At 19.6% G+C, this 14,709-nt stretch overlaps 2 protein-coding genes across 2 annotated transcripts; both read left to right on the forward strand.

The window, feature by feature from the left end:
- Positions 1-779: 779 nt before the first annotated feature.
- Positions 780-1,665, forward strand: MKS88_000276 (fam-m protein; the record flags this gene model as incomplete). The annotated part of the gene is made up of 2 exons (XM_067216395.1): positions 780-863; positions 988-1,665. 2 exons carry the CDS (start codon positions 780-782, stop codon positions 1,663-1,665), a joined length of 762 nt encoding a protein of 253 aa, XP_067075959.1.
- A 4,456-nt stretch (positions 1,666-6,121) lies between these two features.
- On the forward strand, positions 6,122-7,113 carry MKS88_000277 (fam-l protein; the record flags this gene model as incomplete). The annotated part of the gene is made up of 2 exons (XM_067216503.1): positions 6,122-6,196; positions 6,325-7,113. The coding sequence occupies 2 exons, from the start codon at positions 6,122-6,124 to the stop codon at positions 7,111-7,113; spliced, it is 864 nt and encodes a 287-aa protein (XP_067075960.1).
- Positions 7,114-14,709: the final 7,596 nt, after the last annotated feature.

Raw genomic sequence — 14,709 nt, forward strand, 5'->3', positions numbered from 1 at the left:
TAGTATAAAATAAATATAATTAAAATTTATACTGTAATAATAAAGGTTGAATCTTTAATTAGTCTTAAAATATATATTTTATCATATATTATTTATTATGTTTATTATTTTAAAATATGTTATAAAACAAACAAGAATACATATTTTCGCCTAGTAACCGATGGCAGTAATACTAATAACACAGAACGATATGTCATATGTTGATATTTTCATCTATTATTACTATTATTATAATAATTAATACATTTCATGAAATAATAAAAAAATTTCAAAAACATAACTTATATAAAATAAAAGTTATTAATTTGTAACTTTTATGAAATAGTAATTATTCTATTACTATAAGGACGAATTAATTATCTATGTTATATATTATCTATAATCTATATAAACTCTCTCTATATAAATATTTAGAAATCATTTTTTATTTTAAAAAGTTTTAATAATAAAGTTATTTAATTATTACACTATATTACATAATTATTTTATTTTTTATTTTTTATTTTTGAATATTTTTCAATGAACTAAGATTATTTTATTATTGAATAAATTATTTACATTAAAATAAAATTATGTAAATAATTTATTATATGTTCTAAAAACTTTTTTTGTCCTTGTAATAAAATGTATTACACTTAATATATTTTATTAGGTATTTACAAAGGACTATCAAATTTAATTTATAAAAACTAATAATGCATTTTATGATTAAAAATATATTATATTAATATTGTTAATTTTTACTTACTTTATATATTAGAATATTATAGACCTTTATTATGGAACATAAAATTAAGTTATTCTTATTTATTAAAATATATGCTTTCATAGGTTTAACTTGTATATGTGATCTTAGCAATAACGTAATAAGAAAATAATATATAAGGAAATATTTATTTTAAATATTCTCACTATATTATTTTTATTAATACTGTTCTATAACATGAATTATTTATTATTAAAATTAAAAATACATTAATTTTTTAGGGAAAGTTTAACAAATATTTCTTTGACAACTACAATAATGATAGAAAATTAGGTATAAGAAAATATCGATTATTAGCAAAATATAAACTAGATAAGGATTCAAATATTTCGCTTTTAAAAGGGGATTCAATAAATAATGAAAGGTGCAAAAAAAATTATGTATCTAGTAGTGAAAAATGGGCCAACGAAAATAACAAAAAAATTAATAGAAATTTATTAAATAAGGCGCAATATTATACAGAAGTTGTGGATTATGATAGTGGAATGTTCGATGGAAAACATTTCCATTTTGAAAAAAAATGGATCAAAAAAAAAGATTATGAAAATTTTGTTGAAAAAAAAAGGAGAATTGGTGATATAGCTTTAAAAAAAATAAAATTGAGAAGTTACAGTTTTGGAGTTGCTCAATTTTTTATTTTTTTCTTATTAGGTGTGGGATTATCAATATTACCAACATTCCCATTTTGGAGTAGTATGAAGAATAATATTGAAAGTATCCCATTATTTGGTGAATTGTATAAATATATGGAAAAGTTGGGGAAAAATGAACAATTTTATATATATCTAGCATTATTTAGCGTAATTATTATTACGTTATCAGTTATGCTTATTATTGGATTATACAAGATCTTAAGAAATAATGAAAAATATAATAAAATTAAATTAATGACGGAGTAAAAGGTATAATTAGAAATATATATTTTTCTGTAAAGAATTCCTCTATGTGACGAAATAATTTTAATAATTTCCATTGTACTATAACTTAACTTGTGCACGTGAACTTATTAATATATGATAATTGAAATATATGTTTTACTTTTATTTGTTTATTTGAATGTCTTATTGTTTTGGAACTTGTATTTTAATTATATGTTGCATCATAGATAAATATTACGTTATAATATATATATTTGTATATTTAAATATATTTCTTTGGATACATAGTTTTATGCTTCAAAATGAAATATAATTGTACAATTCAAACAATTTTGTGGATGTATTATAATATATATTTGTACTAAATTGTTATTCTTTTTATTTCATGTATTATTGTGGTCTGATTTTATTATTTATTCAGGTTTTTAAAAAAATTTATTAACTATTTTTAATTAAAAATAGATGTCCCTTCACTTATATTCTACATAAGGAAATGAGTGTTTATTGGTACATTGGAAAAAAAAAAAAAGAAAATATATATATATTAATAGAAAAAGACTTAATATTTATTATACAAAATTCAGTTTTTCAGAAATATTCAGCAAAACATATTTATTTTAAGAATCATTCAAAGTGCTAGTTTTTTTAGCATTGTGAAAAACTTACGCTATAAATGTATATCAACACAGTCTTTTAATAATAAATTATTTATAAATGCTTAATAACTTGAGGATCTTAAATATTTAAATTAAATGAAGACATAAAACAATTTATAATTTTATTATTGTTATTAATATTGCAATTAATTCAGTTTTGCTAAAATAGCTTAAATATATATTATACTGAAAATTAATTTATAAATGAGCTATCTCTTTAATTTATCTTTTTGTATCATTAATATATTAAATTAATGAATTAATTATATTCAGATATTTGTAGATCATTTTATGAAATACTTTTTTTTTTTTTTTTTAATATTATTTATTTATCCGTCGTATAACATCTCATTGGTATAATTAAAATTTTTTTTATTTAATTAATACAAATTTTGAATTAACTACAATTACCATTTATTATTTCTTAGAAACAATTTTATAACTAATGAATAAATATATTATCAATAAAAAAAAAATTATAGGTATTTTGTTCTCGTATAAGACAGAATTTTTATTTTTAGCAAAAAAGGTATGTTGAAAATGCCTTTTCTACAATTACATTGGTTAAGTAATTATATTACTGCAATATATATCTTTTTGATTATAAGGATAAATTAAGAATTACTTTAATTCATTAATAATATGCACTTTAATCATATCAATAATTATATTTTTTGTTTTTATCTTAATTCAATAAACCCTTTATTATGCATAATTATTGATGGTAATTAAAAAAAGAAATTATCCTTGTAATTGTATACTATAAATTATAATAGTTCATGCTGCTCATTTTTAGTAATTATTTTCATTTTATTAAAAACTCTAGTAATCTTTAATTTTATATGTTCACGCTTTTATTTTAGTATTTTTTATTATTTACATATGATTCTTTGAAAATTTTTTATAAGTTTACTATTTATTTATAAAGATACATAATAATCATTATTTTTCTCCTTTTAAATGTACGTATGTATGAAATATCAACTATCATATACTTTCTCATAGAATAATTATTAATATAATATTATTTATGGTTTGTCTAATATATTTTGTCGTGTATTAATATTTCTTTTTCATTAACAATGTAGATAATTATACTTATATAAAGATTGACATATGTTATATGAAAGTGCATAAAATATGATTAATACATTTCTATTTAAAAAATATAAATTAAACTTTTATTGTAAATTAATTAATTTATATTAACACATAGTTTCAGAACAAATTCTAATTTACTTTTTTAGTACATTTGTTATTCTCTAAGGTATGGTTACATTATAAAAGGAAAAATGTATATTATCTATTCTATATTAGTATCTTCTATTTAAATATAAAATGTTAAAGAATAAAAAAATGTGTATTTTTACACACTATTAAGTATAAAAATAAAATTCTCCAGAGCTTTTAACATAATATAGGAGCTTTTGTATAATTTTGCTCTTTATAGTATATTTTATATAATAAACCTCTTCTAAATAAAAATCTAATCAAAAATTATTAAGTTCATTATTTATTCTTATAATTAATAAAGAATTTTAAAAAAAGATAAAAATATCATAATTTATTAATAATAAGTGCATAATGTTCTTTTAAAAAAGCTTGAAAATATCCAAACGTTTATCATGTTGTTGATATTAGAGAAGTAGCTGAAATCGAGATATGACCATATATAAAAATATATATAGGAAAAACAAACGCACAAAAAACATAATATGGATGTACATATGAAAGTACTAGATAAATACAAAAATGATAAATTAGTGATCGGAAAGAGGCATTTCTTTGAAATATATGTGGTATTCCTTGAAAAATGTAAGAAAAAAACAACTATGAATATTTTAGAGAGTTTAATTTGAATTTAAAAAATGAGTTATAGAATATTAATTTATTGTTCAAATATTAAACGAAATGTGAAAAAAAAAAGATCATGAAAAATTAAGGGAAATTACACACTTTAAAGATTACACAGAAAGATTAAATAAGAAAACATATATATATTAATGTGGGCAAAAGAAAGTTAATAACTGTAAATACAACTCCTTTACATTTTATAAAAGTAATGTAAAAATATACATGAAAAAAATGGATAATGCAGTAAGTACTCATGATAGAATAATATTTTAAATGAATGATTTAACTAATTGATTAAGATATATAAGAGAGAAATGCATATAAGTGGTAACGGAGTTCAATAAAGTATGTTAAGGACAATTATAGGAAGTTTTGAAGATAAATGAGGTTTCAAAGAATTACATAATTGTAAAATAAAAATACCAACGGAAATATTTGTAATGATATGTATAATAATATAAGAAGAATACATTAATAAAGCATATACTCTGAACAAATAAAATTTTTTTATATTTACCCATCAAACATATGAAGAGATTAGAATATATTGATAAAAATTAAAATCTTTAAGATGCTGTAGAAGACATAAAGGAATTATTCTAAACATAATAAACAGAAATAATTTTATATATATATAATTGAAGAACCCTTTGTCAAGGTGAATATATTTTTGAAGTGTGATAATTGTAATGAAGAATTAATTTAGTTTAAAAAAGTGAATTTATATAAATTAAAGGGGAAATTATTATTGAAAAAACTATAAAGTAATCGAGAAAAGTATAGTAAGGTGTATGTATATGAAAATATTCGAACGGAAAGAACTTAAGGAAATTATGGTATAAATTGTCTATATACTGTTCCTAATGAAAACAAAATAAAAAAAAAGAAAAATTACGACTAACGTATGTAAAAACGTATGCCTAAGAACTGATTTATTGGGGGGAAAAGTACTTTTAATTATGTTTTGAAAAAATAATAATAATAATATTTTATATATTTTAAAATTACTTTATTTTTTGAATTTTATTTTATTGTTCATCAGATTACATTAATATTTCTTTTATATATATATATATATATATATTTTATAAAAAATAAAATAATAAATTAAGTATATAATTTTAAAATATTTTGTTTACGCTAAATAGTATAAACTATATATTATTTAAAACAAGAAAATTAAAAAATTATTAAAAAAATAAAAAATTATAATTTATATACCATTAATATATAAATAGTTTTTTATATTTGATTGTATTTTATAGATTCAATATTTTAAATATATTACGGACTATTTAAGAACGATATTTTTATAATTAATATATCATATAATGCTATGCAAAATTTTTGATTTTTACATTTGTCCTTATTATAACTTTATTAATAAAATGACACAATAATAATAGACTTTTCTGATATATAATATTTATAGAATAATTATAATAACAAAACATTGTCAAAATTAGTTATCATTTCAATGTAGAGAATGGCGTATTACCTATATTCTATACGTTATATATTCTACATATTCTATATTATTTACACGTCATATTTTACATCATCTCAATATTTAGAAATATAAAGAACTTCTATATGTTTTTTTATTTTTAAAAGATCTAATAGAAAGAACTATTTAATTATTCTATTAAGTAATTTAATAATATATTCTGAATTATTATGAATACATTCAAATATTTTTGTTTTAAACAAAATTATCTTTTAAAAAATAAAATTAAGATAGAAATTGTATAATATATATTTAAAGCTATTTTTATTTTTTGGTATTGTCAAAAAAAAAAAAAAAATTATATTTATATATGTTGTGTTATGTATTCAGAAATAAATAAAAAATAATAAAAAAATAAATAAAAAATTCTCCATTGTCATTAAATTAATATTATACTATTGTCAATTTATTTTTTTATGGATGTATTAAAATATAAATAAATAGACTCAAGGAAAAAATAATGAATTTAATTCTATTTATTATAATTGTCGGGTTTTTCCTTTTAACTTTTATTTGCCAATTTTATGATGATTTCGTATGAAAATATTTTAAAAATTAATTTGTGTTATTCATGAATTTTGTATGCTTTTTTTTGTTAATACTTTTTGTTAGAATGAACTTAATTATTCTTTTAAATTACGAATATATGCTTTAATTTTTTAGAATACGTTTAACAAATATTTGGAAGAAAAGCACAATTTTGGTATAAAAATGGATAGAAGAAATTATCGATTATTGGAAAAGTGTTCGCATAATAAACTTTCAAGAAGTGTAAGATTAATGCAACAGTTACCAAATAATGGAATACGAGAAAAAAATGATACATCTTATTACGAAATGGGCGTCGCAAGACAAATGAATCTGTCAAATAGAGCTTTATCAAAAGATGAAGAAGATAATAAACAGTCTATGAAAAATAAAACTTGTATATTTGAAACAAAAAAATATTCCCATTTAGAAAAAAAAATATTCAAAGAATTGGATTATATGGATTTTCTTAAAAGGAACAGGACAATTAGTGATAAGGTTTACAAAAAAATAATACTTAAAAAATACGGATTACGATATGCTTTACCTCTATTAATATTTGTAATGTTATTAATATCACTTATATTGGATTATTCATGTTCTTACGGAATTAAAAGATGGTTGTTCAAGGTATTGAATATCTTATCACCTAGTTGGTTCAAGAACTTACATACATTTCTGAGAACTTTTTATTTAGGTAGTTTCTTCAAGTTTATGAAAGAAGTAAAAAAAACGGTAACGTCTAGTGGTGGTGGTACTAGTAAGACTGTCAAGATCATAACTGAATCTTATGTAAGCAGTTTTATGATTTTTCTAATTTATGTATTAGCTTTCATTATATTAGGTACCATAGTTATATTAGCGATTATATACTACCATAAAAAAGTTAAGAAATTTGAAAAAATTAGGTTCAGGAAAAGATAAGTAAATAAGATTATATATTTATAAGGAAATAGTTTATATGAAGTAATATCTGCAATATCGTTATTTATATATTTAATAAAAATAACTATAATTAACTAAATTTTGCAATTACTCCTGCATATACGCGCCATACTTTACACACAAGAAAAAAATACATTCATATCTTTTTAGTGAATTTTTACGTTTTAATATATTTGAATTCTTATCATAATGAATTTTTTATGTTAAATATATATGTCATAATATATATATAATTTTCCTATTTAGATTCATTTTTATAAAAACCCTATTATTGTACATAAAAATTAATATATAATAGAAAACATCAAATGATTATATAGAAATTTTTTGATATTTTTTATTCTAGCTAAAAAATGATTTCTATCGTATATCTTGTTCTAGTACACAATTATTATTTTTTCAGGTTATTAAGAAAATATATTGTTAGTTTTAAATTATCAATAAATGTATGCTCTTTGCTATATAATGAAAGAAAGTTAATATATTTTGTTTTGTTGATATGTATACATATTTTGTTTTATAGTAATAAAATTTTATATATGTCTGTATGAATCTATGTTATCATTATTGCTAATAAAAAAATATATATGTTTATTATTAAAATATAATAATATATAACTTTTTTTTTTTTGGTCACATAAGTTTTATTTTGTTGAATTTAAGAGCCCTATATTTTTTGTACAACGCTAAATTATATAAGTGTAAGGTATATGATTTCATAAATGAATGTTTTATTAATAATTTTCGGGACCGAATTTTACATAATAAATATTTTTTAATGGAATCATATGAAAATTACAATATAATTTTAATACGAATTTTAGATATCACATTTAATTGCTCTTAAAAAGTATTTTTTAATTATTAAAATAATACATGCATGTTTTTTTCTTTGTAAAAATATAATAAAGTGATGGATAATAGCAGAGTTATATATGCGAATTAGTGTGTATAGTGAAAGGGAAGAAATTTATAATAAAAATATTAATATAAAATATTTATATGTAATTTTTTTATACAATATGAATTATTGCTGTATATTATTAAAAATTTTTCTTCTGTTTTTGTGATATATATATATATAAAACAATTATATTACGATATTATTTTATTTTTTTTTTAAATAATAGGATATTTTGTTTTAGTAATATTTATAAGACATAAAATGAGAATGTTCTAAAAAAATCGAAAAATTTGAAGTGGCATTATTTAAACTGTTACATATTTAGGTGTATAAGAAAAATAAAATAAATAAATATTACGTTGTAATACATTATATATTAGTATATATATTATATTATTAGATTTATATTCGCATATATGTATCTGTACGTGTTTTCAATATTAAAAATGTAAACTTATTTAACCATTTTTATTTTTTATTAAGCATTAAAAAAATTTATTATATTTTTCTAAAATTAATTTACTATAATTTATCATCTTTTATTTTTTAAAAATACATTAATAGTTAATAACATTAATAATTAAAAAATATTTAAAAATATATGGATTATATGTAAAAAATTGAAAAACGTTGTTATATAAAAGAAAGAATATGCCTAACATATAAAAATGAAATATGTATTACAAAAATATTCTTTAATATAAGATATAAAAACTATTTTTATTTGAATTGCAAAATTAAAGGAAAAATTATAATAATAAGAAATTATCTTGCAATTAGAAGAAGATATTTGTAAATTATTTATTTTTATTCCCTAAAATTATTAGTTTTTCATTTATATGTACTTTTATACCGTACATGAATTTTATATGACGAAATATTCTGTTTTAATGTAATTCCAAGAAGGAATATTAGTAGAATATTTTGAATAGGTTTCGCTTTGCCATTGATAATTAAGTAAAATTTTTTATGAACAAAAAAAAATAGAAAAAAACTTTTTTTTAATCTTTTGCTTATTAAGTTTTTAATTTTCCCTGTATCTATTATTCTTCTAATTGTATATATATTTATTTTTTATATAACGTTGAATTATATTCTAATATATACAAACATATATGGTTAAAAAATATAAATTACATATATATATATCCATAAAAGGTTCTTAACAACTTAAATTGACTCTTTCATTTCATTTTTATATTTCTCCTTTTTACCCCGCTTTTTTCTTTTTTTTTTTTGCATTTAGTTTTCGAAAAATTAAAATAAAATAATAACATATTATTAAATATTAATGGAATTATTTCTTGTGTATATTTTTCTAAATTAAGGTAAAGCATAAATTGCATTTTGCAGTTGTGAAGAGACACTGAAATGCAAGTATTACCCTGACCTGTTGTAATAATTGGAATGATAAATGTAACTATAATTGAAAATTTTACTTTATTTTCCGTGTTTGGTATGCTATTTTTCACCATAGGCTTAGATATTAATGGAGTATACATGCAAAAATTTTAATAATTGTAAAAAGTGAGAACTGCATACATTATCAATATGTATGGGTATGAATTATCTATATGATAATCCTAAGCATTTATATTTATTTTTTTAGGATACGAGAATCTCTATCAAGACAACTTATTCACGTAGAAAGAATGTTACTCCGATGGTGTAGAAAATGGAGAGTAAGCAAATTCCTATCTTATGAAACGACGCGTAACTCGTAGAAAATGAAAATAAGAAATATATAAAAATGTAAAATAAAATGAAATGTTATATATAATGATACAAAATATATGTATAATTGTAAATTTTTGAAAATATTTTTTTCCCGCTTTTTTTTCTATATTAAGAAAACAATTACAAAGATGCTTTTGTAAAAACGAAGATATACCTGCATTTGCAAGTTTTATGCAAAAGTGACAGAAAAAAATGGAAGTGTAATTGTTTGCAGATTTTTTTTTATTTATTATTGCTTCCCTTAATTGGTATATAAAACATAAAATCCACGAAATAAGGAAGTAATTGTATATTCTCGAGACTTCGACGTATTAGAGCTGAAAAAAATTGTTTTAAAAGAATTTATAATAATCAATCATACTACTGTATCGTGTACATATACGTGTGCGTATAAATATGAGCATATGTACAGGTATGTATGTACTTATGTGTAGGTGCAAGTGTATGTGCACATATGTATACTTACATAGTGTACTATATCCATTTACATATTTTAATATATGTACTTTCTTATATTTCAAAATACCTATCGTTACTTTTAGACTTGTAAAAGCATGTTAAATTATTTGACTATATTATTAAAAGAGGCGATGCAAGCTTGTTGTCCAATATAAACAGAAGGCACATAAAAATAATAACAAATAAAACATATATGATATATCTTTGACAGATTAATTTATCCATTTCATCTAATATAATCATTACAAAAATTCCTTATTACGGTTGAGCTTAATACATGTATATGTAAATTTCTTTTTATGTTGTTTTACTCATTTTATGGGACCGGAAAAAGAAATTCATGGGAAAAATACTTTTATAAAGACACTAATGCCAATTCAATCCGTTTAAAGCACGATAAATAAAATTAGGTATTTATCATAGGAATACAATTATATGTCAAGAACTGAAACAATTTAAGTATACAATTGAGTTCATATTTATGAAGTGAATAGGATAGTATTACCCACGATTATATATTTCTCTATGTATAGGACAAGCGCGAATATATATATCATTTTTTATACTATTTTTCCTGGTATATTTTTTATTATTTATGCTCAAATGTCATAAAGGGTAAAACATGTATACATATATATATATGTGTACAAACTTTTGCCTATTGGAAATTTATTTACATGCCATTACTGATATTACTAATTTATGTTCATCCGTTATAGATATGAACAATTTAGAATAACGTCAAGTGCATAAGAGATTATGAAAAGGATGATAAAATTCAGATAAATGACAATGGAAAGTAAGAGCAATGCATGAAGTTCGTTGAAGCATGTACTTATATTACGGATGTTAATAAGGAAAAAGGAAAAATAGATATAAATTATAAGTCACCTGAACAGTAAACATTTAAAATTAATTATTTAGAAAGGAAATTCATTTAACTGTAGTCCAATTTACATCACGTCAAAATTGTTAACGTACTTTTGATTAGCTCTATTAACGATATTTATATGGGAATTAATGAATGCATTCATCGTAAGCATAGAGGAAGCAAAAAAAAAAAAAAAAGAATACAAAAAATACAAAAGTATAAGAAGTAAAGATAAAAGTGAATACACGAAATTAAATAGCTCTACATGGTACAACAGAAAAAATTTCGCATAAGTAAATAAGCGTAAGTATACATGAACTGTAATTATATGTTTATGCATATGTTCACAATTTACACCATCGTTAAGATAGTATCAAAAGAAATATACACATGTAATAATAAATAATATGCACAAGGAAATTGCATGTGCAAGTTTACTTTTAATGAATGAATTTATTTGGAAAATCGAAAAAGAAAAAAATTATAATTAGAATTTTTTTTTTTTTTAAATTCACTTAGATATACATATGTTATCTTATCTGTAGTAAGAAAGTGTTAAATATGTTTTGAAGAAAATAAATTAATTAGAAAAAATAAATATCTGTAAAGTTCTAGAGTAGAATGAAATACATATATATAAAACTCGTAATGATCCTAGTTTTAGGGAATATATTAACATATATAAGTTTGTGTGGACATATTTCAATAGACTTCATGGTTACAATAGTTTTGTAAAAAGATTTAGTAGTTGTATAATAAGGATGACTGTAAAAATATTACTTAATGAAACAATAGAAAAATAATAATTTCGCTGAACCTATGTATAGAGCAAATTAATTAATTTTTAATAAAATATTAAAATAAAAAAAGGCATATACCCTATTATTATATCATTAAGAACATGCTAAATTAGAACACACCTAATCTATGAAAACAAAAGTTATATATATGGGAAATGATTATTACAAATGATATTATATCTACAATATTCTAAAAAAATATTAATACATTAATGTAAATATAAATGAATTAATAGATATAACTATATGAATTAAATGTATATATTTAATAACGCTAATCACCTGTGTTATATGACTTCACTTATAACGTGACTAAATATTTCAAGAAAAATAAAAATTGTTTATAGTTAATACTGTCATTTTACTGAATATGTATGATTAACTGATTTAAATTTACATTGATTTTTTTTATGAGTACAATATGGATAAAATAATATAGGAAAAATATAATGCTATAAAAATTACTAATTCCATTAATTACACGGAATATTAGAAAATAGAAAATATATAGACGTTTATATGTTTGTATAATATTTATTATTATATGTTATATATATTTTTATTATTTATTAAAAAGCACTATAGTATTATTTTATATGATCACAAAATTGTAAATTTTGACGATGTAATGGACCCCCATATGAAAATATTGTTTAAAGGAATTGAAATTAAGTTTTTTTTAATTATATATATACTCTGTGATTATGAAAACACTAAATAAAAAAATAATTTTTTTATTTTTGTGAAACACTGTAATATGATAAAAATTATATGGCATACTATAAATTTCAAGATTTTACATATTTCTTTTCAATTACATAAAAGCTATAGTTTAATATATAATTTGTGGTAATATATATTTATAAATTAATAAAAAATACATTCACTATTAATTCTTACATAATGCCATTAAAAAGGAAAATAATGAATTATGAATTTTCCTTTATTGTATTATATGTTATTTTTTATATATTTTTTTAGTATTTTTTATCTATATAATTTTATATTCTAAATTATTTTAAAGTATTTTTTTATGGTAATTTTTTTTATTTAAATTATCACATTTACTAAATATATTTTTCTGTATGCAATTGCTTTTTTATCCTTTCTTTCAAAATTATCATTTCTATAAATATTATAAATTTATTTTTTTTTTCAACAAAAATGAAAAAAGAAAATATAAATTTAGTATTTGTTAAATTTAATATATTTTATTTTAGCTATTATAAAAAAATATATTTTTTTTAATTAAATATAAATTTTAGTATTCCGTATAAACAATATGATACGAGTATATAAAAAAGTTAGATTAGACAGTACATTTTAAAAAATTAATATTTTGCATGCAAACTAAATCCTATAATGTCATTTCAAAATTTTTCTTGTATAAATATTTTATATGTCCTAGGTATGTCGCACATGTTAAATTTTAATTTATGCTGTAAGAAAAAACTTGTCTTATTTCTTTATTTTTTTTTTCCTTGAATATTATACATTATAAAATATTCTTGTATTTTACAATTATATAATAATTTATAAAGTGCATAACTTGTACAAATAACAGATATTATTAGTAGGAACCTTAGACAAAAAGTAATAACTATAATCTTAATATATGCTAATGTACCACTTCTTTTAGCATATATTTTATTTATCCTAATTGTAAAATAAATTACTAACGTACGCTTAAAACTATTTTATTTTATTTTTTTTTTGAAAAGTATTGATAACAAAAATTTAGAATTGTTCTTTTAAACTATTATGATATATATATATTTTTTTAGAATCTACTGATAAAATTAGTTCTACTAGAAATTATTATATTTAATGTTGCTTTTTTATAACGAGCTTTATTGGAAATATTTAAAATAATATTTATAATATGATCTTTTCTTTTTTATCCTTTATGTATGAATTTTATTGGTGAATTTACTACAATTTTAACTAAATAAAATATCAAAGCATTTAACTATACCCTTTTATCAATACCTTGCATATATACATCAAAATTTGTACCTACATATGTACGTTTTAAAATTAATTATTACCATAGTGAAGGGAAAAAACTTATATTTTATTTAAAACATATACATTTATTCATTTTATTTGGATACATTCTTATTTTAATAATGCTATATGAATATAACATAGAAGAAGGCTTTCTATATATTTTTATCTTCTTCATGTTGTATATACAAATATATACTTATAAGAAATTTTCCCTTATGTGGGAGTAAATTTTTGGCATTATAAATAATAAAAATATTATTTTTTCCTTGTTGTGTACCTCTGATAAATGTTTAGATAATTAGAACGGTACAGATGAAACGTTAGTCTCAACAAATTATATATTATTATTAGAAAATAAGGGGGAACTTATAATATGGGAATAATAATATATTATTTGGAAATTGATATTATGATTAAGACAATGAGTATGATAATGCTGAATCATATTATCACGGAAAAGGTTGGTTAAAATTATTGTTAATTTTGGATTTGCATACAATAAATTAGACAAAATATTGATGTATGCTATATGTAATTCATTGGAAGAGATACATATATATTTTTTGAAAAAATATTATATATAGGATTTAATCCTATACATATACTTATGAACGTAGAAATCATATCGAGAAGAAAGTTTTAAAACATTTAGCATGTATGAATTATCTTTAGCAATTACTCAATAAGGGCTCTTTGTACAGTTTTTATTACTTTTTTTATTTCTTATTCCATTATGTAATTCTCTATATATACTAGATTAAGAACTACAAAGGAGATTACTTACTTCAGTGGAG

The sequence above is a fragment of the Plasmodium brasilianum genome, assembly GCF_023973825.1.
Source record: "Plasmodium brasilianum strain Bolivian I chromosome Unknown PB_00_13, whole genome shotgun sequence".
Lineage (NCBI taxonomy): Eukaryota > Apicomplexa > Aconoidasida > Haemosporida > Plasmodiidae > Plasmodium > Plasmodium brasilianum.